Source organism: Numida meleagris, chromosome 5 (assembly GCF_002078875.1).
Source record: "Numida meleagris isolate 19003 breed g44 Domestic line chromosome 5, NumMel1.0, whole genome shotgun sequence".
NCBI lineage: Eukaryota > Metazoa > Chordata > Aves > Galliformes > Numididae > Numida > Numida meleagris.
The window spans coordinates 60,459,335-60,483,252 of NC_034413.1; the positions used below are offsets into that span (position 1 = coordinate 60,459,335).

Here is a 23,918-nt window from a genome sequence, read left to right on the forward strand (position 1 = left end):
TTTATCTCTTCACTGGAGGATTTAAAATAGAAATGACATTGTACCTACTTGCAAGAAAATCAGATTGTGGATAGATTTACTCAGCAACAAGCTACAGTGGTACTGACTACTTCACTGTGACTTAGAAAACAGAAGCTTGCTCTCCCATAAATTACCATCAGTGCTGTAAAGTAAAGCACAGCAGCCCCACACAAGCTGATTTAATGAAACTGAAAAACAACCAAATTCAGGCTACACTATTTTTGTACTAATAGTGAAATGCTGAGAACCAGAATTGAAGCATGCAGAAGAAAACAGAAGGGAAACAGGGTTGGAAATAGGGAGCGTGTCAGGAATCTAACAGAAGACAGGAAACAAGCTCATTTCACCTGGCAGCGTCTTGAAGGGGCAATGAGAACAAGGAAAAAAGGAAAAAAATTGACCCTTAAAGCTCCAATGCCTACAAGTACTCACCAAGTGGAGGAAAGCCCCGAGCAGGGCTTGTATCTCGACTGCTCTCACGGCTGGTATCACGGCTGCACCCCTGACTCATGCTGGGTCGGGGGATACGACTGCTCCGTGCTAGCATGCAGCATGGAGAGTTTCAGAGAAGGTGAACAAGTTTAATGAGGACAGAAAAGCTCAAAGTCAAGTCACATTTCTGTTAGTTACGGTAATTATTACATTAGTAATCATCAGTTCCAGCAGCCAGCTCAGGCTCTTACAAACCAACTATGTTACATGCTGAGCTGTGTTTGTGATGTGAAATTTCATTAGTATTAAGTGCTGGTTGATAGTATCCTTGTTTCTTAAGCAATCCAAGTTTTGTCATTCAAGTGGAGTAGATCTTCAGTCATTTAGGGAAGCTCTACAATTACAAAGCATGCAAAACAGATGAAGCTAAAAGAAACCCTCATAAAAGATTTTTTCCTTAATTAAAAGATAAACACCCTTCTGGAACAAAGAAGAAACATTTTAAACCAGATTAAAATGTTTAAGAAGTCAATCTCAATACCCATATAATATCTTTGAATATATTTAGTTTTAGCAAGGATAACTTTGTCCTGAACAAATAACCTAAGGAAAAAAAAACTGTACATACTAAAGAGACTTTTCTCTAACAAGTAATACTAGGAAAAATCATTCAGAACCTAAATACCTCAAAGACAGCTTAGAAAGCGGTTTTAATTTTAAGATAGCAGCAGCTTCATTATTTTTTTTCTTAAACAATAGCTGTCTAACTTCTGATCTTCAAACATATCTAAAACCTTACATTTATGGTTGAGACACATGCACACACAAGGAGAGCCTTTAACTATATCCTTTACTTTGACAAAACCCTTCATCAGCAAGACTTATCTGTGGTCTGGCAGCTATAAAGTGTTCAATTTCCCCAAAGCCTAACAGGCTTCTGTCTATCAGCCATGTCACAGCAACTCATATGCAGCCTTCGTTTGGCCAAATGCAGAAGGCAGAAGATCAAGTGGCTTTCACAGCAAAAAAGCAATCCCACTTACTTCATATGACATTTTGTTCATGGAGGAAAAACAGAACTAGTGCTTTGAGAAAGTTACTTAACATTATGGATTTGAATTTTAGTTTTTGTAAAGAGAACCATTTATTCCTATGCAAATTCTTTGCCACTGATATGAAAGATGATAGCAACATGTTATTAAAAAAGCTCTACGCTCAGTAGAGAATAAAACATTTTTGGATGCAAAAATGGCAACTAACTGTCACGAATTTACTTTTAAAGAACTTAAGTGCTTCTGTGGGCTCATCAAGAAAGGAGATCACACATTTATGCAGCTCCTCTTTTTGATGAGGAGATTTATGTATACGAGAAAAACCATGCCAGAAAATGTCTGATTTTGAATGGTCACTTATGCCTTGGGTGTATTAATATCCTTTCAAGCAAAACAGTACAGAACACAATAGAAGCTTCCATATTTAAGCTTTAAATTTTAAATATAAACTACTGCCAGATGCTTGGTTTGTCATATCCCTCCCAGATTTGTAAAACCCAACTAATAACTCTTAGATGAATTAATGGTTCTGATGGTTGAACTTCGATGTCAAGACAATAGAAGATGAGACAGTGACCAAGCTGATTTGATCACTATAAAAAAGCCTATGTGAATTAGATGGTCATGTAATAAATAAGGCAGACTAAATAATGAAGATGTTGAACTTAGGGTCCACAAGTACAGTAATCCCACGTCAGGCTTACAGGAATAAAGCTGTAAGGTGAACTACAGATGGAAGTAACAATCTGAAGTCTTCCACACAAATACTTGCTTCAAACTGCAGGCTTTCTAGAAGCTAGTTCCTCATTCTTGGGTCTCATGCTTCTATGTAGATAATGGTAGCCTTCACATCATGCTTGCACAAGCAGTCATTTCTCTCAAGAGATTTGTCAGTCTTTTCTATAATGCAATCTTAAGTCCAGCAAAGGCTGTTCAGCGAGAGGGAGTTGTGAATGATTAAAAAAATTAATTGACGTACACAGTACATCCTCCTTCCATTACCGATAACAGCAGCAGTATGAAGTATGAAGACAAAGCACTTAATTTCATTAAAGCAGTCTAATAAGACAATGCCACAGATGAACCACAATATTGACTGCACAGAGAAAACCCAAAAGCAAACAGTGTATTTCATGAGCAATGGTCCAAAGATTTACATGTTACTGAATAGAGAAATATAACCAAAGAAAAAAAAAGAATGGACTGAAAAGAACAAAATGATGAGTCTGTTGTGGACTCCCAGGCATCTGCCCCACCTTTTTTTTTTTTTTTTTGCCCTTTTGTGTAGAGAAGATTGCATACCAGTTATTCAGGGTATTTTCTTCAGGCACTACCAGAATTAAGGGCCAGAAGCTCTGTCATTTAGACAAGTTTCTCATATACCCAAAGCCTGTCTGTCTTTGCAGCGCAGGCAGCAACGGAAGCCAAGACAGACAAGACAAGAATTTCAGAATACCCAAACTCCACCAGCAGAACTCGGTCATTCCCCTGTTTATCAGTTTACCACTTGGGAGAAGCCTGCATTTCATTAAGGTGCAGTTTTTAATGATTTCTAAGTAGGTCTGTAAAGTCTATAAATGCTGCCAAAGCAGCCAATGCCAAGCATAGCAGTAGGGTACACCCAGCAGAGGCAAGTAAAGAACTGCCTTCCACTTTCCAATAAACACACAGCATAGCTACTGATGGAAAAACTGTGTTAACAGTTAGTTAACAATGTGTTAACTAACTGTGCCTGCATCACTTTCTGAAGAACAACATTATCTCAAATCTCTTGCTTCTTTCAGATCCAACTGGCAATCAAAGATCTGGCTCCTCACCTTCTAAGCTCAGAATCTTGGAGTCATGGAAGCTATATCCCCACTCTGATGACGGGCTCGAGGGGAGGAGCAGGTAGCTGGCCTTCAGCACACACACACGCTGCAATAGCTGTCAGGATACACTGCCTACTGCATCCAGCAGCACCCATCTCCAAGGCTTCCAGCAAACGAGAGAAATATAAAAGAGTATACTCCATGGATACCTGTGGTCAGCAATGAAATTAATCTGACAACAAACTACTGATGCTTACAGGCATCCACGTGCAAGGCTCTATTAGCTTGTCACTGCCTTTGCTTTCCAAAAGGCCAGATAAACTCCAGTGGGTGGCTGTTGTATAAAGCCCCACCCCACGCATGGACTTACATTGTGTGCTTACTCTTGCACACACGCAGCACTGATCCAGCTGCAACTCCTAGTCACCCTTGCAAAATACTACACATCAACTCAATGGATGAGTTATGAACAGGATCCAGGAATCACCCATTTGGAACAGCTTGATCTGCAAGATTATTCAACACGCTCCGCGCCACAACATGACCGTGTAAGTTAAGAGACGCTTCAGCCCATGGGTTAATCCCACAGAGTTTAAAGGATTGTACATACATTTGATGCTGTATGTGAGCTCAAGTATTTGAATTAGAGTGTGAAAAAGTTTATTGGCATACTTAGGATCAAGGTGAATGGGAGTCCATTTAATGAAATGAGTGAGCGAAAGAAATGTGTCACAGAAAGACAGAGACTGAAGCAACACAACAGGAAACAAAAACTGTAGCTACTTATAAGTCATAAATACAATGAGATAATGGTATAAAGATCAAAAGTTACTTTCATTCAAACCAATTTTATCATACTCAAAATTTGATAAAGAGACCATTTCTGCAACTGAATGCTAAAGGCAACACAAGTGTTAAACTACTGCTCTCACAAGAGCCTGAAAGAACAGACTTTTGTCAGTCATCAACCTGGGGATGGGTGGAAAACATACATCTGATAGATGTCAGAGTTCTCTCGCTCTCAAACAACACTGTGTTAACGGACAGCACGTCAGAGCAGTGAGAGATATATTACGCTTCCAAAGGATTTCACGGCTCCCATAATATACCTGAAAGCAGGCAACCCAAGAGTGAGGATTTTACACAGTTAATTCCCTTCAGATGCTCAACACTGTTTCAAATCAGACCACATAACATGATGGTAAACTTAAGCATATTTGAGGGTACTAACCATCATTCTTCATTTACTTTCAAAAACTATGTTCTTTTGCAGAGTGATAGCACAACTGCTTCTAATATTTGGAAAGCACTACATTTTGTAGTTACAAAATTACATTTTGTAATTAACGAACAGAAGAGCACAATGCATTCATAGAGAAGTCATAAAATAGATCAGACTAGGAACACCATTAAAATTGGAAAAGTAATCATGGTAACCATGCAGTATTTTTAATGACTCCTAACAGCACGTACACACAGGTGCTTTAAGTGCATTTCAGAATACTTGAATAAGACACTTCTCTTAAAATGCTCTAAATAGAAATGTAGCTTACATTTATAATGCAGTTGCTAATCTAATTAAAAATTTAATTGCCAGCACTAAGGTTATTATTTCAATCAATTTAATCTACCAATAAATTTTTTGAAGATACAAAATACAGTAACAGTTATTTAAAACTATGTGAACTTCAAGCTTCTGAAAACATTTCCATTTCAGAAATGAAAACAATATTTACTTGCTTAGCCCACTGAATATCTCTCTTTTTTTTTTAATTTCAATTCAGGTACACAAAAATTTCCATATGATGATGCTTACCCACCTGTTTATAAAAAAAAGAGTCTGCTGATAAATTTGAAAATAGAAATTATTATTTCCACAATAGTCACTAAGACAAGAACTTTGGAAGCAGAATAATTAAAGCGTAAGTTTAAAATACCATCTAAGAAAGTAGCTCCAAGATATTCCAGACAAGAAGCAAACCATTTCAGCTGCAAAACTTGTTAAATAATCACAGAAGGTGCTCACCATCCTTGATTCCAGCTAAGTGTGAAAATTGCTCAGCTGGTCTTAGGACAAAGCCACTCACGTAAATGAGGTATTTTTGCTTTGATAGTTATTCAAGGCAACTGTTTTTGCTGCCTGATCTAAAAACGTCACTCATGTTGTATTTCAAACAGGAGATATAACGTCTTCAGGCATTTTGAAACTATGGCTCAACCTGGAACATTAGAAGTGCTTTCCTACAAGCCACAATAAATAATCGTGCATTTCTGGAAATAAAACATTAACCTGCCAGTTGGGGAATTCAGAAGACACACAACAACCACATACATGTTTCCTGTTCAACAGGAAAGCCCATTCTTTGAGCACGCTGGCCAACGTGTCACTGCAGTAACTATTCTTACCTAGTCCTATTCTGTTGGGACTTGTCTCTCGACTGCATCCCTGGCTCCGGGGGATCTTGCTGCGCTTCTCCGAAGATGATGGCACAGGTTGAACTCTGGATGTTCCACTGCCCAAGCCCCCATAGGCGCTTCCTAACAGCTTACCCGGAGAACTAGACCGACTACCAGCTAGGAGAGAACCAGAAATGAGGAAAACAGTTAAAAAAAAGCAAAACCAACAAACCCAACATCTTAAACACCCCGATGGCAAAACTGGAACACAATTAGCTCTAACAGCATGATCCAAAGCACACAGAAAATTAATGGGAGTGCTTCCCACAGGCTTTAGGAGGATGACTGAAGAAAGCCCGTGGACAATAAACACTGACATTAGCAATTCTGTACATATGAATGGTGCTACCCAATCAAGATCAAGACCAAAACAGACACTGCAGTGCAGGAATACTCTACGCTGAATTTCAGTGAGCTTCTGGAGATGCCAGGAGCACCCCTGCAGCAGCAGCATGGGCTCCATAGGCTGCTTTGCCTCAACAAGCAGCAACAAAAGTTAGCTCACATGGAGTGCCGTGCAGCAGAAAAACAGCTTTTGGTACAGGTAAGCTGCTGCAAGGTAGTTCAGTCATCTTCATACCATGCTACAGTGGCAACATTATATTCCTACAGTAATTCAGTGAAGAAAAAAAAACACTACCAACAAAAAAAGAACACAGCCTCAACAGTAGCAAACCAGCATGTTGAAGGGTAAACCAACTAACCCTGTCACATTTATAGAGATGCTGGTTTACCCGGGTCTGACTAAAGCTAATTAGTTATTCATCGGCTGGAGAAAGGATATTTAACAAGCTGAATAGTTGACCTGGTTTATTTTTCCTTGTCTGTTTGAATTGTTCATGGCAAGTTTACATTTTTTTAAGCCATGATGTCTAGTCTGCTGACCACAATTTATTTACAGTATTTACATTCCAGTTGCAGACATTTGTCTGAAGTATTCATGCTGTCTAACTCAATTTGTTGAACAATATAATTATTTTTATCCAGGGAATCTTACTTTTGTAACATGTTTCTGTTGAAAATTAAGTAAAGTTGGCTTTAAGGTAACCAAGGAACTATGAAACTAAGGGATTTAAGACCCTTTTTTGTTTCTTTAGGTATACAAAAGACACACTGAACATTTGCCTTTGCCATTCCTAATATCCAGCATTTTGTTGTTGTTGCTGGAATAGCAAAGAAAATCACATCTAAAAAAGGCTGCAAAAACGTTCCCTGGCAAATTCACATTTTGAACAAATATTCAAGTTGCTTGCTTTCTAAAAAGTATCTACACATCTCAAATATTTAAGTCCCAAATACCGTTATGTTTACTAAGAGTTAACTAAGAGATAAAGGGTGTTCTTCTGTCTTAATTTAGAGAAGGTACACAAGTTTACTAATCTGATGGACAATACCATGAAAGCATGTATTATAACTTGCATGCTCCTCTCATTTATTGAGAAAGTGAATCAAATTGTGTATTCCAATATAGTATGTGGTTCTGGGTCATCATCCCCCCCTCCCCCCCAAGAAGTGAGAACAGTTGTGAAAGATGCCAGTTTCTCTCACAGCATCCACACCCTGAAAGCCAATACTCCCCCCAGTTACACTGCTGCACTCACTGATGTCAGTGGAGTCTCACTAAAATAACTGTAAGAGGAATTTTGTGCATGAAGTTTAAGCTCCAGGAGCTTCGCTGCAATGCCTGTAACGAGCCGGCTTCAATACACAATTTATGCTTACCATGTTTGATCACTATGAGAAATCTAGGTCATTTGCCATACATATTGATTTTCTAATTTTAGGAAAATGCTTTTTAAGTCTTGATAACTAGGAGAGAATGAAGGAAGCTAAAAGCTTAGCAGTTAAAAAAACTGAAGGAAATAATGTGAGAAAGCAAGAAAGGGAAAATGTTTCTTACCACCAGCAGGATTAGCTGATCTGGATCCTTGATTATGAGGGCAGACCAAAGGACAGGCAAAAAGTGGATTAAAAGACAGGAAGACAATACAGCGTTCAGCATGCAGTTTATGCTATACACAGACAGATTTATTCACAAATGTGCCACGCCAAGAGCCCCTGCAGAATGCAGTGAGTTAATGTGCAAATGCAAGTGATTTAATTTCCAAAGGCTTAACAGCTTCTCAGCAATATCAGCCCACACTGAGACCCAAGTTCTGCTTTAAGTTATACCCCAAGCCCATGCTGTAAAACTGAAACAAAGCTACAAGTGCGTAGGCATACAAGTTTGGTCCTGTGAACATATCATATATTAATTCATTATTTACTTCATGTAATGCTTGGCTTAGGAGATTAAAGATCACATCTAGTTATGCTAGGCTGGAATCAAGACTCAACAAAATAGACCAACAACAAGTACAGATGTGACTATCCTACAGCCTCATAAGAGCATTGCATGAAAAAAATTAAACCCATACTGTTTGAACCACTCCAAACTTCCTTAAATATATCTGAAACTTGTCTTATCTGATCATTTTTCACTAAAGTAAAAAATTAAAAATATTTTTAAAAAGATAATTTATGGCTTTGAATCAAGTTTTAGCTTCTAAACTATAGGAATTCAGATCAGAATACCAAAGCCCCAGTTGTTTCATGAATTCAATGTAAACACTTCCATTCAGCCCCATCCTAATTATAATACTTCTCTCTTCAGCCATCCCTGTTTATCATAATGATATAAACTGCTTTCCCATACCTTCAGCATGATAGAGCAAAGCAATGATGGCATGAACAGAGCAGAGCTTTTGAATATGGCAAAACAACTTGAGAGGTTTCTGCCTCCCCCTACAATTTCTTTTGAGGTTTGAGTGACAAAATTCTCTTTAGACACATGACAAATATGCAGCAACACCGTATGCACGGCTCCTGGGAGAAACCACGGCTTGTAAGGAAGTCAGGGAGCACGGATGCACCAAGTGAATAAAGAGAGCAGAACCATCTCTCCCATCTCCACAGAAAGTAGGTAGTGCTCGCATATATAGCACGCATTAACTTTAGAGAGTTCATGTTACACATACAGAAATATAGTAACATAAGCAGGAGAAGCTTGACAGGGCAAGAACCCAGGACAGCAATTAGCTACAGACAGAGGGCATCTCAGTGGGACCCAGTACAAGTTTAGTCTAGTGTGTCACAAAAATCTGCAATTCTGCTGCACAATAGGTTAAAAAAGCAGCAACTAAAAATTCTGACTTGGTGCCCTGTCAGTAAGAGCATACACTGAAAGCTAGCTAAGCAGGGATTCATTACGTTACATGTCCAAATATTATTAACAAGACGTGAGCCCAATTCTCAGCTGATGCTACCACAATTCAAGAGAAATGTACTAATAACTATTCGTTCTCCTCCCCCAGAAATAAAACACTTCTTACGCTGGGACTGGGAAACCACTTTAGCCCGGCTGCGGCCTCGGGTATCAGCAGGCGTTGAGGTGACGCTGGTGGCACTGCCAGAGCTCTGTCTCCTCGTACGAATTCGACCTGAAGGAATGCAAAGACCAAACTGTTAACAGGTTTCTCCCAGAGGCAACAGCAGTTTTTAAACCATCATCTGTTCTAGGCTTGCAGCATTGCTATGCACACAACCAGGATTCAGAAGGCAAATTTTACAGGAACACGCAAGATCTCTCATTAGACTGGCTGAAGATGAGGAACAAGTGGTAACACAGTGATGGCCTACACATCCAAACCCCTTTTTGTTTCAGTAATGCTATCAGCTGGTTCAATTAAAAAAATGCAACCTCTCTTGTGCCTGTGCTTCTGTTCTATAGCACCTTCTTTACTAAAGAACGATCACAAGAAAATTCAGTTATCTAAATGCCACTCCTTATATAAAGTAATTACTTTCTGATAAGCTGATCCCCCTTTCGTGGATAGGCACAGCAGCCGCAGCCACAAATTCCATCGCTGGGATTTCCAGATCTCAGCTCGGCGCTTTCCGTCCTGCTCTCCATGCGCACGCCAGCACGCACTGCAGTGAGGCTGTCAACTCTGCCCAACCACGCTTTTACTCCAGCCTTATTCACATCTCCCTGCTGTTTATAGAACCCTTGTATTTATACCTAGGTCAGTGTAACTTTACTAGTAAGGGTGATTCCCCTTTAACACAATCAACATAGTGGAAAAAACACTCTGCGTGTCTGCCCTTTATGTAGGCAGAGAATGGATACAAAGTCTCAAAGTGTTCTTGGTCCTTTTTCTGTCCTTTCCTCATGAAAAAGCCACAGTAATTTGAGCTAGAACAGCTTATAAGGTCATCAGTTCATCCCCTTCCTGGGGCAGGGCTGTTTCCCTCAGAATGTTCTTTCCAGAGCTAAGGTTCAATTATCTGTCTCTAGCTAATAGAAAAGAAATGATAATTAAGAGCAACACAAAGAAAGCCTCCACCAGCACTTTCAACAACTCTGCTCTCTGCCAAATCTGAAGCTGTTTCTCAGGACTAATGCCAGGGCTATCCTGCATTCAGAGGATGATTTCAAGTTTCGGGCATAATAATAAAAGGAAAAACACAACAGGTAAGAGAACAGTCTTGACAACTGCGTCCACTAATTAGATATTTATCTCCCACCCCGTGTCCCCGCCATAAGCAAAGAACTACAAACAAGAAGATGTATACCCCCCACTCAAAAACCATGGAAGGTACATGTGCAGAACAAGACAAGGGCAAGCAGCCCCAGGCTGAGCAGACCAGGAGCTCTGTTCCTTTGTCTGAGCTCTCAAAATATTCATAACAAGGGCTGCAACTTTCAGATAGCCAAAGTGACAAGGAAACGTTTAGCTCTGAGAAGAAAGCCTAGACTTGTTTTCAGGGGAAAAAAAAGCCTAAAAGGCAGCTGTATTTTACACCACACCTCGTTTTAAAATCAACTCAGTAGGCTTACAGAGCTATATTCTAAAGAGAGCTAAGGAGCGAGCCAAGATGAAGTGAGCCAAGAAAGAAGACTATATTCAAACCACTATTTATAAATGTGACAGAAAAAAATGATTAGCACAAAACTGGGAAGACACAAACTGACTGGCAGCAGCTGGGGTACAAAGCAAACAAGAAGTTAAACTCAATCGGTGTAAGGAAGCAAATGGAATTGACCATCCACCCTTCCACAATGCCAGCAGAAAGCCTGGAACTCGAGTTGGAATTCAAGGCCCAGTAACAGACAGCAGTGGCAAACACTGTGACGCATATGGGCCATGAATGGGTGAGAAGAGACTGATGCTTCCTTTTAGGCACTTGAAATTCTCACCATTACCTGCTCTTCCTGCATCTATTAAATTAGGGTGGGTTTTTTTTTTTTTTTTGGTTTTGCTGTTGTTTGGTTTTTTCTTCATCAAGTAGTAACTAAGAACAAAGAGAAAACTGGGACAAAATATAGTGACTGACCAATCTTGAGGAAATACAAAACCGAAATAGAATAAAGAAAAATCAAGATCTGCTTCCGATGTCAGTTTTTTGGACTTCAACAACAAACTGAACCAAAAAGTCAAACTTAATTAACATGCAACTGTTAGCAAGATTAGAAAGTACTCAGTCTTATTTTGAAACCCCTAAGGGTCAGCAGATGGACTCCTACCAATTTCAACAGTTTCTGAAAGAACGCTCATGAGGAAGATGCTGCCTCATTCTGGACTCGTATACTTTGGCCTGAACTCTGACGTGGCCTAGTATGTGTCAGGGAGAAGGGTGGGACAAAAAGTTGCTCTTGAGAAGAGTTATGAAGTCCCATTACTTTAGACAAATCCATGAGACAAAAATGGAGAGGGACCTGGGATATCTCCAAGTTAACTGACCTTCACACACGCATGCACAGCCCTTATGTAGTCTTACGATATCCAGAAACTGCTTGCTTTTATAGTAATGACAGATGAATCAGTAACTACCTGGATAGGTAAAACCTCAAGGTTTTAAGGTTATGGTTTCCTAGTATATATGTTAAAACGTTTGTTTACACAACACAAATGTCTCTATTATGTATCCTTAAGCATTCCATCTGCAAACAAGAGTCTGCATTCATATCCATATTTGCACGCAGGACTGTGTCATTTAATCCCTATCATTCTACCACAGATAAAAAATGTCAAGATCAGAAATAATATAGCAAAAGTTAGGCATTTTGTTGTTGTTACATGCAAACAAATCCCTCCCCTCCTACACAATTCTTTGCTTTTCAAATAGGTTTGTCTGTATACAGCTCAAACTGCAGATGCAGCAATTCATATTTTATAGCCATTACTTTTCTGCTCTTCTTAAAAAAACTACTTTATCCTGAGAGCAGCAGCACAGCAAATGAACAGATAAAGACTGCCCCAACTGGTTTCCAAAAAGCATTAAAGTATTACCATTTACAAAAGCCTTTGATCTAAATTTGACATGCAAATGTGACACTTAGATGGTACGGAAAGTATTTTGAAAGACTCCATATATATGCTTTGTGTTAAGAAATCATTTGAGGGCTTTTTGTTTGTTGGGGCTTTTTTTCCCTTTTGTTTTTAAGTTACTGTCATTTTTACAACAATTAATGGATCACAATCAACTTTGGGATGTCTAACATAAGCCTAAATCTAGGCGGGTTTTCAAAAAAAAAAAGACAACAACAAAGGAACAAGTAAAGTAACTTTCCGTGATTAAGAGAGGCTTCATTCAGCACTGTTCTAAACTCCTCTGGGTGGATACTACCGCACCTCCACCCTCCCCAGGACTCAGAACAAACACAGGCTTGGTGAGATCCAGCCTGCGAAGAAACTGCTTTTCTAATACTCCAGAAATCGTAAATGGTATATAACAGACCCACAACTAAGTTTAATCAGTTCTGTGCTGTGAATAATGATGCCTACAATCACACAAGTTACATGCAGAAGTGTTAGGATGGTAATGATATCGTCGCGGATCAGTTCATGTATTCCCTGGGTTGTTTTTTTTCTTATCTGACTTGGAAAAGGAGAAAAATCCTGAAAGAGTCCCTAGGATCCCCCTAGGTGTACGTGTATCATTTGGAGGTGATACTTTTGTGAATACACAGTTATATGATTTGTATGTAAACCTGTAAAAAATACATCCTTTTTACAGTAAGCAAGGTATGGATTCCACATGTAGCACAAGTCCAACATTACCAGTATGTGACCTAACTGGGCAGCACAATTTCCCCTGATAGGCACTCTACCCTTACCATAAACCATCAGTATATGCTATCTCTTGGTTTTGAGTAAGATCTTCTGGGAGAGCAGAGAGCTGAAGGAACAAAAGCAGCGCTGCTCTACACCAGTACGCACAGGCAACTCAAGCCAGCACTTGCAAAGGGATCAACCAAGAGAAGAGAGAAACCTACTACCTGAGACTTTCAGTTTAAGCTACCATGTTCAGTCAAATCTTTGAGTTAAGCCTTGCCTCTGAGAACAATGAAGAGCTTTAAAGCAGAGAAGAAAATAGGAATAGTCATTTCTTAAAACTGCTATCCAAAGCCTTTTCGAGCTCCAGATGCTTGATCTTTTTAAGTCTAAATTATTTGAGAACAATGATAAATCAGACTATTTTCTTTCAAGAGAGTAATAAAAATTATTAGGAATTGTGCCACTGATTCTGGAAATTGGCGATTGTTTGTTATAAACTTGTCAGTTTGGGGACAGACTTGAAAAACTTCCACAATAAAACAAGCATAAACTTTTCTGAAGTTTCTTTTTAGTCATGTACAACAAGAATTTAGAGCACAACTGCTACTTGCATGGCACAAGCTGTAAAATCCCCATCAAGACTAAAAAGGCTTTGCTCTTACAGGCTTTCTGTCTACTGAACTCTTAATGACGTTCTAGAGATACCCATACACAAAGGGTCTGGGTTATCAAAACATACACTGCATGATGACGCAGACTCACAGCACAGAGGCAGAGGATCTACACAGATCAAGGTTGTATATAGATTCATGCTACCTTTCCATAAAGAAGAGCATTTTCGCAGCATTTGCCAACTGAGGTGACACTATTTAAAACCAAAGAACCAATACTCTGCTCTTAGCTTGCCAGTGGCACAAGCCACTTTTATCTTGCTCCTCTTTTGAGATGCCTGGCTTGAAACCAAAACACTGAGGAGAACTAAGGGCAAAGCAGACGAGAACTGCCAAGCTCACACAATGCTGGCTCCCAGCTGAGGGGAAGGTGCAAAGCTTTTACACTGCAGCTACAAAAAGCCACGATGGGAACCAGACTGCAGATTAAACTTAATGCTGAACGACGTGCACACACACACGCACAGAAAAAGAAAACAAGGATTTGCTCTTGAAGTAGGCACTAGTATCCCGCAAAAAAACAGAGGCATACATGCAGAAGGAATTTGTGCTTTCTGTTCAAAGCCCATCTCCTGCCCACACAGCTATTTCCAGAAAAAGGTGACACTTGGCTGCTGCCTCCACTTGGCTCTTTTTGTCTCTAAGAATATGAAGTTTTGCCTTCTCTACACTACTGACAACTCTGGAAGATCAGTCAGCAGAAGAGCCTTCTCCCAGCCCTCAGCTGAAGGACACACTGAATCTGAAGGCTGTTTTTCCTTCAGCTGTTGTGACAGAAGGAAACAAAGATGATGATGATGAGTATTACAGACTTTTACCAAACCCAATCTGCATCCAGTGTAGTCAAATTGGAGAAAAAACCTAATTTAAAAAACCTTCTGCATAACGACAATAGAGCACTTAATAAACTAAAAGTGAAGGAATACCAGAGGACAGCTACTGCAACAGACCTCCACAAACACCATTACAGTCCAGGAGAGGATCTGTACATTGCATAGGATATTACATAAATTAACATTATACATTCAGTGTTTCCATGTTAGGGAAAAAAGAGACAACTTTGAAAACTGTGGAGAAGGGAAGAAATGAAAAAGAAGGGTCAGTGTATTTTAAAAAAAAGCTAAGATTAAAACAGCTTGGAACTTTCATTTAATTTGACACTGACTTCAATAGAAGTGTTTAAGCCAATTTCATATTCTGTATCACCAAGAGATCACAAAGCATAAACACTTGTTCATGATTCTGAACCAGCTCATCTTCCAACCATAAGTTTAAGTGCTAGTTCTGAAGACAGCAGACACTTTTCCCCCTAAATAATAAATTGATGCAGCAGTAATAAGAAGGCAAGAAAATATGTGACAACAGCACAGTGGCACTTCTCAGAACACCACATCCAAATACAAGCACTCATCAAGGATACTAACACAGTCCCATCAAACAGTAATAGATCCCTTGAAAAGAGACTTCTAACATGAAAAAATCGGTTGGGTTGGGGAGAAAGCGTCTTCATTATGTGTAGGTGGCCTTGTTTTCTATCCCTGTCTGCCTCAGAAAAAAATGATTTCCCAGTGATTTTGTTTTGCTTGAGAAGTAAGAAAAAAAGAACAAGCTTTGACAAAAAGCCAAATAACCAACCAGTCTTCAGGCCTTCCCAAACTAGCAGGCTCAGTGTTGTTGAAAAAACTTTCCTCCGACTGTCTTAGATGTAAGCCATCTCACTCAGTTAACAATAAAGAGAGAGAGCTCAGGTTTAAAGAGTTTGACTAAATACTCCTTCCCTAGAGATCATTGTTTACTGTCCTCATTTTTCTGCCATGTGATCATCTCATTCAATTCTCTTGCTGCCCTGTCTCTTCCTGAAAGCATTTGGCAGTTGTGACCTGAGCTTTGGATGGAAAAACACAGCAAACCTTTACACAACATAGAGTAAGAAAACACAAGCCCTGCTTTTGTAATCTGTGCTCAGGTCACCATCAACCAAAAGCGCTGCTGTAAATAGGAAGACACACATGCAATTTTGTGATTAGAAATTAGTCATGAAACCAGGATAGTGCCATTAGCAGGGAGCAGCTCGAAGAGAAAGTGAAGAACACCCCATGGCATCAAAATGAGCAGGACAACCATGCAACACTTCATGCAGGTCACCAGTGAACACGGATGATAATCAGTAACACTTTGAGAACAGACCAGGTAGAGTGGTACGACTGTAGACACACCTCAGTTACATAGAGAGACTGCTTACCCTCAGTTTTAGTGGTAGTACCATCTTTAGGCAAATTAAAAAAAAATAAGGCAAGGATTAATTGGGAAGAATTAGTAACATCAACAGAAATGGGCACTATATATTAGCTATAGAAGTATGGAAAAAATTAACACAAACAAATGGAAAAAAGTTCAACTGAGCAACAAATCAAAGCCTGATGATTCTGAAGAACAAGGTTGCAAGCTTTTCTTTCCACATGTATCTAACGTTTGTCAAACCCCATTTTCTTTGTTTGCCTCACCATTTCTCTCATGGAGACGCACAGATAACAAATGTCCCTGCTAGCTCAAAAGGAAGGAAACAAACTCCTTTAGGAGCAGCCATGCTTGCATTACTTGAAGAAACACAGACGTTTCTTGGTTTTCTCCTTCACTGTCTTAAGAGCAAGAGTAACACTGTACTCAGTTTCCTACCCTCAAGGACAAAAACAGCTTTAAGATTTTCTTCCCCCCTTTCTGGTCTTCTTCATGACATGGGATAGTGCAAAAGCACGTTTGCCACAGAAGCCAGTACACAGTGCATCTAAAGAGTGGCTGCGTCATTAAGCTCTGAAAGCACACTCTTAAGCAATCAACTCCACGATCTGTATTAAGTGCTCACTGCAATGCATCTAAATCTTGAACTAAATATGAACAAGCAATATAAATCAGAATAAAACATGAACTTCTGAAGCAAAAACAACCAATGCATGAAAGACACTATAAAGGACTTCAGATACAGAGGAAATATATCTACAAAGTGAATCTATAAATAAGATCAAATGCACAACACTAAGGAAAAACTACGTTTCAGCTGACTCAAGGAAGGAATGAAAGCTATAGGCACAGCTCAAATCAAGACCACTGACTTTGACACCCACTAGACATCCAATTTTTCTCCCTCTTGTAAAGGTAAAAATCAATAAAAATCTCAGGAATTAGATTAGTATGCAATCTGCAGAATGAGAAATTATTATTATTATTGTTCACTGCCTTGCACTTCCTGCTTTAGAAAATTAGCAGTGTCATCTCCAGGAGAGAAAGATCAAATGCAAACTTTGTTGTAAGAAGCACTGGTGGGGACCTGACAGTGGTATACAACGGTTGGAGAGAACAGCACGTTGCGGCTGTAATCCAGAAAGAGTCAGCAAAACTTATATCCCAACTGTGTTGTAAAATGGGAAGGCCTGCTTCTCTTTGCTTCTGCATCTTTTTGCAAAACGAAGTAATCAAACTCAACAAAGATGTACTACTCAAAGCATAGAACAATTCATGGAAAACCAGCATCAAGGAAAGAGGGAAGGAAGAGAAGGGAAAGAGTCAGAAGGACACATCAAAAGTAACACAGCACTAAGCATTTTCCTCAACAGCACCACGGAACCAGAATAAGATCTACTTTCCCCCAGAAAAAAAGGCTGAGATTATCAAAACAATTCACAAAATTGGGAAGTTGTTCCAAGTCAGTTCCTTTGCAAACTTTTTGCTTAATTCCAAAAGGCAAGAGATCACACACTGATACCCAAGAACTGTTCGCCATCTCAGAGAAACGTTCTTCCAGTTACAGAGTTTAACACTGAAATCAAGTTATCTAGGCACTTCCTGACAGTAAAGAAAGCTGACTGCAACAGTAGAACATATAGATTTACCTAATGATGCATATGAGCCTGGGGGCAGGGCTGCAGCAGAACTGAAGGGGGTGGATGCTCCAGAAGACGTCACTTTGGACTTGGCACTAGCTGCTGCATTCACATCAACGTCACTGCGGGATCGCTGCAGAGATCCTGGTGTTGACACAGATTTTGTACTTACTGTAGATGCTGCAGATGAGAGTGGGAGACCCAGAATAAAGAAGATTAATTTTTTGAGCTGTGTGCTTCAAAGAGCATGGCAAGCAGTTTAACGTACTATTTTTAACATTCTCTAATTGCACTGGAATACTTAAAAGGATGTCTTATCAGGGTATTGTGGGCTTCCCCACACTGACTGAAAAGATATTTCAAGAACTTCATCAGGCACTAAACCTAAATGCCAAGAAAAGGCTACCAGGCCAGCAATATAAAAAACTCAGGTAGAACATCCATCACCAGCTTGTGAGTTGCTGTCCAGAAAAGACCCATAGGTCCTTCAACCCAGGTTCTACACTTTGCTGGAAGTCTTCCTACCTGCCTTCCAAAAGCATCTTCTCGTGAGGACCACTGTTCCCACCACTCCTCGTTGTTTACCCTCTTAAGCAAAAAAATTGTCTATTCAGCTGCAAGCATGCATGCATTTGTGGGCACAATAAAGTAGGTGCCACATCAAATTCTCCTTGGATCCAAGGTATCAGCACATTATATGATAGGAACAGAAGGTGTCTTTGTTATGCTCTGTATTCAAATGTACTATTTAGGTTATTATATGAATTTGCTTAGGACAGGAAGGCCTCCTGTACTTGTCAATAGAGATGTACAGCAGTATACAGACTTGGGTATATGAATGAAGAAAGCAAACATGCCTACTGAATAAGAAAGCATTTTTCCTTATGTATTCCCTTGCCATTGCATTTAAGTTTCTTAAGAAGCAAAATCAGCAACTCATGGCCACATCTAAATATTCCATCTAATGGTAAAAATACATTAGTCAGACAGTGCCTCCAGTAAGTGCTGAAACCATAAAAAACAAGTGAAAGTGTAAAGGTGAATGCACAACTAGACTATGTAGCTGTATATACTAGCATCAGTAGGAGTTAATGTCAGTTATTTTACAGCTAAACTTAACTTTGCTACAATTTTAAGGCTTTTTAGTCTTCCTTTAGGTGCAAACAATAACAAAAAATACCAGCTTTTAAAGGCATCAGTGTATCAGATGCCAGTGTACAAAAAGGGGTGCACAATCCAGAGCTGCTTAAACATTACATAATAAGGTGCCATTTTTAAGGAGCAGAAACCAGAAAACTTGTCCTTTGCACACTGCAGTATCCAAAATACTCATTCTACTTCATCACAATTCCTCAGCAACATCTCACCGCATTTTCAGCTCCTATTCTCACCTCTTGATGTAGTACTTCCAGTAGGACTTCTTTTGGCAGACAGTGGACGGCTAGAAGTTAATATAAGTATTTATTAAAACAAAACTGGTATTTCACAGTCACCAGTAACAGTGCTACTCTGTTCCCTCAGTATATAACTGAGATAACAGGAAGTTATTGAGATTCAGGAATAGACTAACAAAGCTTATTTTTTTAAATATAAATACAGCATCATTATGAAATTCTTTACAAAAACACAAAGAAAAGACTTATGTATGTTATTTGAGCAAGAAGTGATTGTTAAGAACACTACAGATTTAAAGGGTTGCATTGAAAGGCTGAGCAACCTGGGTCTGTTCAGCCTTGAGAAAAGACGACTCAGAGGGGATCTGATCAGTGTCTATAAACATCTAAGATGTGGGAGGCAAAGGGATGAGGTCAGACTCTTTTCAGTGGTGTGTGGTGATAGGACAAGGGAAAACGGCCACAAACTGAAGCATAGGAAATTCTGCACAAACGTGCGTAAGAACTTCACAGTGAGGATGATGGAACACTGGAACAGGCTGCCCAGACAGGTTGCGGAGTCTCCTTCTCTGAGACATTCAAGACCCGCCTGGACATCTGCCTGTGCAACCTGGTCGAGGGAGCCTGCTTTGGCAGGGGGCTGGACTCGATCTCTAGAGGTCCGTTCCAGCCCCCGCAGTTCTGTGATTCCGTGATCAACGTTATGGGATTGCTCATATGTCTTCAGTTGCAAATGTTTGCAGCCTAAGTTGATCATCTCTTTAAGAGAAGCAAGAATACAGACATGCATCAGAATAATGCATTTTATTTTTATATAATGTTAGTCAGATTTTTGCCCAATCAAGTGTTGAGGCCACAGATAACCAGATGAGACAAGTAAAGCACCAAGTAGTACCCAAAGCAACTCCTGAGAATGTGAGAAAGCAATCGTGTTATCTTTGCAGTTGTTTAAACCAAGGGAGAAGTAATGATGCTGAATGACTTACTTGAGACTCTCCTGGGAGCTGGAGGAGGAGCGATCTGACTGCGGCAAGGACACAATGCTGTCAGAGTTCTTCAAATGTGACTGCAGGGCCTTCTGGTAAGAGGACTCCAAGGTGTGGTACAAATGCTCTGCCTCTCGGCTAAAGTGACTGTGAAAACCCCAGTAGCACCTGGGAACAAGGCACAAAGCTGTTAATATTTCCTTGTCATATTTTAGTGGTCAGTGGAGCACAGGTACAGTCAGAGCCTTTTTCAATAATGGCATTCATGGGCTGCTTAGCCCAGTCATTTCAATCATCTACTGCCTCCATGATGCACTTAAGACATACCACTGAATAACACAATTGCTGGAAAGACAGCCCCACAGAAGACAAAGCAAACAAAAATAACAAGAGGAGAAGACACCACCTGGGGCTTTGTAAAAGCATAAGTTAGCAAAAAGGCTTTGTCACAAAGGACATTCTCATATCCCTCTAGCTGTCTACCATACATAGGAGACAGACCCAGACTAGAACCATAACCAGAACGAAGTCAGCTTGGGACTAGCTGTTCAACATATGCTTCAAGAACAAGCCAAAAGCAGAATACATGTGCATGGGCCTGATTTGGGAAATCACCAGCAGGTGCTTTCTTCCTCAAGTTTAACAAACAGCTCTTGTACATTGCTGCAGAGAGAAATCTTTTGAAGAGCTAAGGCTGTTGACTATCTTTCAGGAAAATTAAAGAATAAGAAAGATGTTCCAATACACTTCCAATCAGTACCATGCTGAAAGCAAAAGAGCACTTGAAGGGGGAATTCCTCTCTGGTCCTCATCTCCTGGCTGATGCTAAAACACCATTCACTCATCACAAAGGAGACGAAATCTCTCAGCACTTTTCTGGGGGCAACTAAGGGGCAGTTTAAGAGCAAGACCATTAGCTCAAATGAATCAAGAATTGTTTGTATGAGACAGTCAGTCCTCAGAGAAGTCACATGCATTCTCACAGCACTAAAAGGAAACAAATTTCTGTCTTACACACAGTAACACTTAATTAAGAAAAATGGGAAAAGAGAATTAAGTTTGCTTTCTAAAGTCTTATTCCATTTTCCTTGCCGCCTTTTCAGCTTAACTAGTCACCCGCTGTGAAATCTCAGTGCATGCTGTATTTTTCCAGTGATGCAAACTTTCCCTTTCAAAAGGATTTGAACAGTCCTACTGTGAAACACCTCTGCTTATAATATAGCATTTAAATTAACAAAATGTATTGTTTAGGGATTTCTTGTTTAACAGCATCCTCTTTCTGAAGAAACACATTCCTGTTGTCTTCTGTTCAGAAGAGCATGATCCTAGTACAGGAACAACTATCCTTAGTATGAACATTGTCAAAAATGCAAGGGATCTTCAACAGAAAAAAACTAATTATATTTCCTGTAGATATACACAAAGATATTATTTCACTGTCAAAATAATTCCTTTACATAGGATAATATTTAGCAGTGTACCAGCACAGTGACTTTTGTTTCAATAACAAGAAATACCACAGAAAGAAAAGAAAACAACAACAGAAATAATAGCTTTCTTGCACTAAATAGAAGAAATTTCAGTTAAACCCAAGATTATGAAACATCAAGAAGATAGACAAGGCTACTAGTTGGGGACACTAGACTTATAGGTTGAGCTCAAGTAAATGTTTTAACTGCTCAGACAGGAAAAAAAGATTATAGTTATTAGAGATCAAAGTAAAATAAGCACCATTGAAAACCAATAAATAAATACGTAACTGAGCCCTATGTGCTCACTTCATATGACATCTTCTACTACTCATTTCCTTTGAAAGGGAAGGAGTGTTAGCCTCAATTACCAGAACATTACTTGTCTGGAACACAGTCTCCAACATGTAGTACCATAACTCACAATATATGGATAAAGATAGGGAGGAAGAAAAGGCAACAATAGCTTCTACTTACTTTCTTGCTTCTATCCTGGCTTCAGAGTCCGCATCATGAATTCCCTTCTTTATTGTTTCTGCTAACACTGATATGTGTCTGAAATAAGAAGGATACATGGTCCAGCAATCCAGAAAGATGTGCTACATTTACAAATAAATAGCTGATTTGGTTTTGCCTTAGCGTCCCTGAACAAAGAGTTCCTCCCATTTCAACACTAGATATTTTGTAGCTTTATCTATTCTTTTAAGTCAGTTTTATTTCAGTCACATTGCTGCCTACAAAAAGGCAAGCAGCATTCTTCACTGGTCTATCTTTAGTTTGTCAGTTGAAACTGCCTGGGTGTAAAAATACTCTTCTTAACCCTTATATAGTCTTGGTCAGTCCAGGGCTAAGGAAATTGGGTCCCAATAAGTATCCGACAATTTCTTCTGCTGTTCTTTAGTCTGAACTACTCTACAAGCCTCAGATGCTCCTGCTAGATGTGCAGCAGCCATCACCTCATCTTCTCACTGTACAGTGAGAAAGGAAAAGAAAATCTATCCAGTTCTGAGATTCATTCAGAGAGGTTTTCTAGGGCTGGCATAAGAAACAGACTCACTGAACTCCGACGCCAGAACTACATGGATGAATTGTACACATGCACACACATAGATGCTTTTCTTGCAACAAAAATATCTTTGCTAGAACTACGTGAATCTCACCTCCAAGACTAACCTTTGTACAGACCTAACCTCCAAGGCCGTAATAGGCTAGAATTAACCAAATTCCTTGTTTTCAGAGCTTACCTTTCTAGGGAGTGAGTTTGCCACTCTTGCAGCAGCAGGTCTAAAAATTCAAAACAGCGCCTGAGAAGAAAAAGAAGAAATGCTGAGTTCTCAAAGTTAACAGGCACACCGACTTCACCATACCTGCCTCTGCACAACAGTTATTTGTTGTTTGTTATGATGGTTCTCAGGACATTAGAACTCAGGAAGAACCACAACAGGAATATCGAGAACTCTAGAAATGCTGTCAATAAGAACTGTAAAGTAACTGGAGTCATCTCTCTACAGAGTCTCAAGAGATGGTTTGATGTAAAGCAAACCAAAAAGCTCCCTTAGATATAGGCAAAGAAGTTACAAATTAGTACCACTCTGTACTCACTAGAGTTCAAGCTTCACATCGAAATTTCACATCTAGCTTCTTTTCAGCTTCAGTCTCTCTCATTTAAAGAAAGGAAGGCATTTGTATGCTGTCATTTTTTTCAAGGATTGTCACAAAATTCATCAACTACAAAGACCTTTTCATTTAACTAGAGAAAAATGCATCTGTATGGCACAAGCAAAAGTCTCCCAGCAAGGCTGCCAGAGCGTACCACACTTAGATTTTAAATGCAGAGAGAGCATATATTGCCCAACTTCCAGATGACAATATCACAGAACAGCATTTCTGCTGACTGGCTCAAAGAAAATCTATCACTGCAAAGATTAGTAATGGGGAAGAGAAGCATGTCTGTGAAAAAAAATAATTAAAAAAGCTAATATGACATTGTAAGTAAGCACAGAGATTAGTTTAAAGAACATGTTTCTTTTAGAAAAACTGCTTTTTCTTCTCTGCAATGCTGTGTCTTATACCTAATAGCTGATTTTAAATTTGTTCCCAACTCATGGGGGAGGATAAGATGAATTCTCTAGTGCAGTGTCTGTAACAACTCTTTCCATGAATAAAAACAAACGATTTTTATCAGAAGTATACATGATCCCATTTACTGGTAAACAACAGCAGAACTTCAAGCTAAATGCTCACCTTCTAACTGCAACAGACTTGGAGGTACAATTACTGGTTATGATGGGTATTAGTCGAGGGATGTGTGTATGCTAGAACAAAAGAAAGAACAAAAACAGGAAGAAAACTTTACAGTTCCGTGGAATGAAAAGTCATTTTCACTAGCCACCTGAGCTCTGCGCGCAAATATTTATTTTTGTTCAACTCTTAAAAATAGAACTGCTAAATAAGGAAACACAAACAAATATGGACAGATTGTTATTAAAAATATATATTTTAGCAGTAGAAATATCTTTTAACAGATTTTATTTTTTCTTCTGCCAAAGAGCTGAAGTCGCATCAAGAGGATCTGAACAGTCAGTGGTTACAAGTTAAGAGGTGTCAGGCTATCTGCAGCTTCCCTAGCAGAAGCCATCATTGCAAC

General features: G+C 39.4%; 1 protein-coding gene across 12 annotated transcripts in view; it reads right to left on the reverse strand.

Moving 5' to 3' along the window:
• Positions 1-23,918, reverse strand: part of CLASP1 (cytoplasmic linker associated protein 1) — a 154,396-nt gene that overhangs the window by 57,390 nt on the left and 73,088 nt on the right. For 3 of the 12 annotated variants that reach the window (XM_021397900.1, XM_021397896.1, XM_021397897.1), the window contains exons 14-23: positions 23,516-23,586; positions 22,516-22,575; positions 21,749-21,826; positions 19,803-19,970; positions 18,814-18,863; positions 17,432-17,602; positions 15,787-15,810; positions 9,145-9,252; positions 7,674-7,700; positions 5,723-5,890 (exon numbers count right to left, since the gene is read on the reverse strand). In XM_021397900.1, coding sequence (XP_021253575.1) covers positions 5,723-5,890; positions 7,674-7,700; positions 9,145-9,252; positions 15,787-15,810; positions 17,432-17,602; positions 18,814-18,863; positions 19,803-19,970; positions 21,749-21,826; positions 22,516-22,575; positions 23,516-23,586 — 925 coding nt within the window. The remainder of the gene's footprint in view (positions 1-5,722; positions 5,891-7,673; positions 7,701-9,144; positions 9,253-15,786; positions 15,811-17,431; positions 17,603-18,813; positions 18,864-19,802; positions 19,971-21,748; positions 21,827-22,515; positions 22,576-23,515; positions 23,587-23,918) is intronic. The other 9 variants (XM_021397902.1, XM_021397903.1, XM_021397906.1 and 6 more) reach the window with 3 other exon arrangements.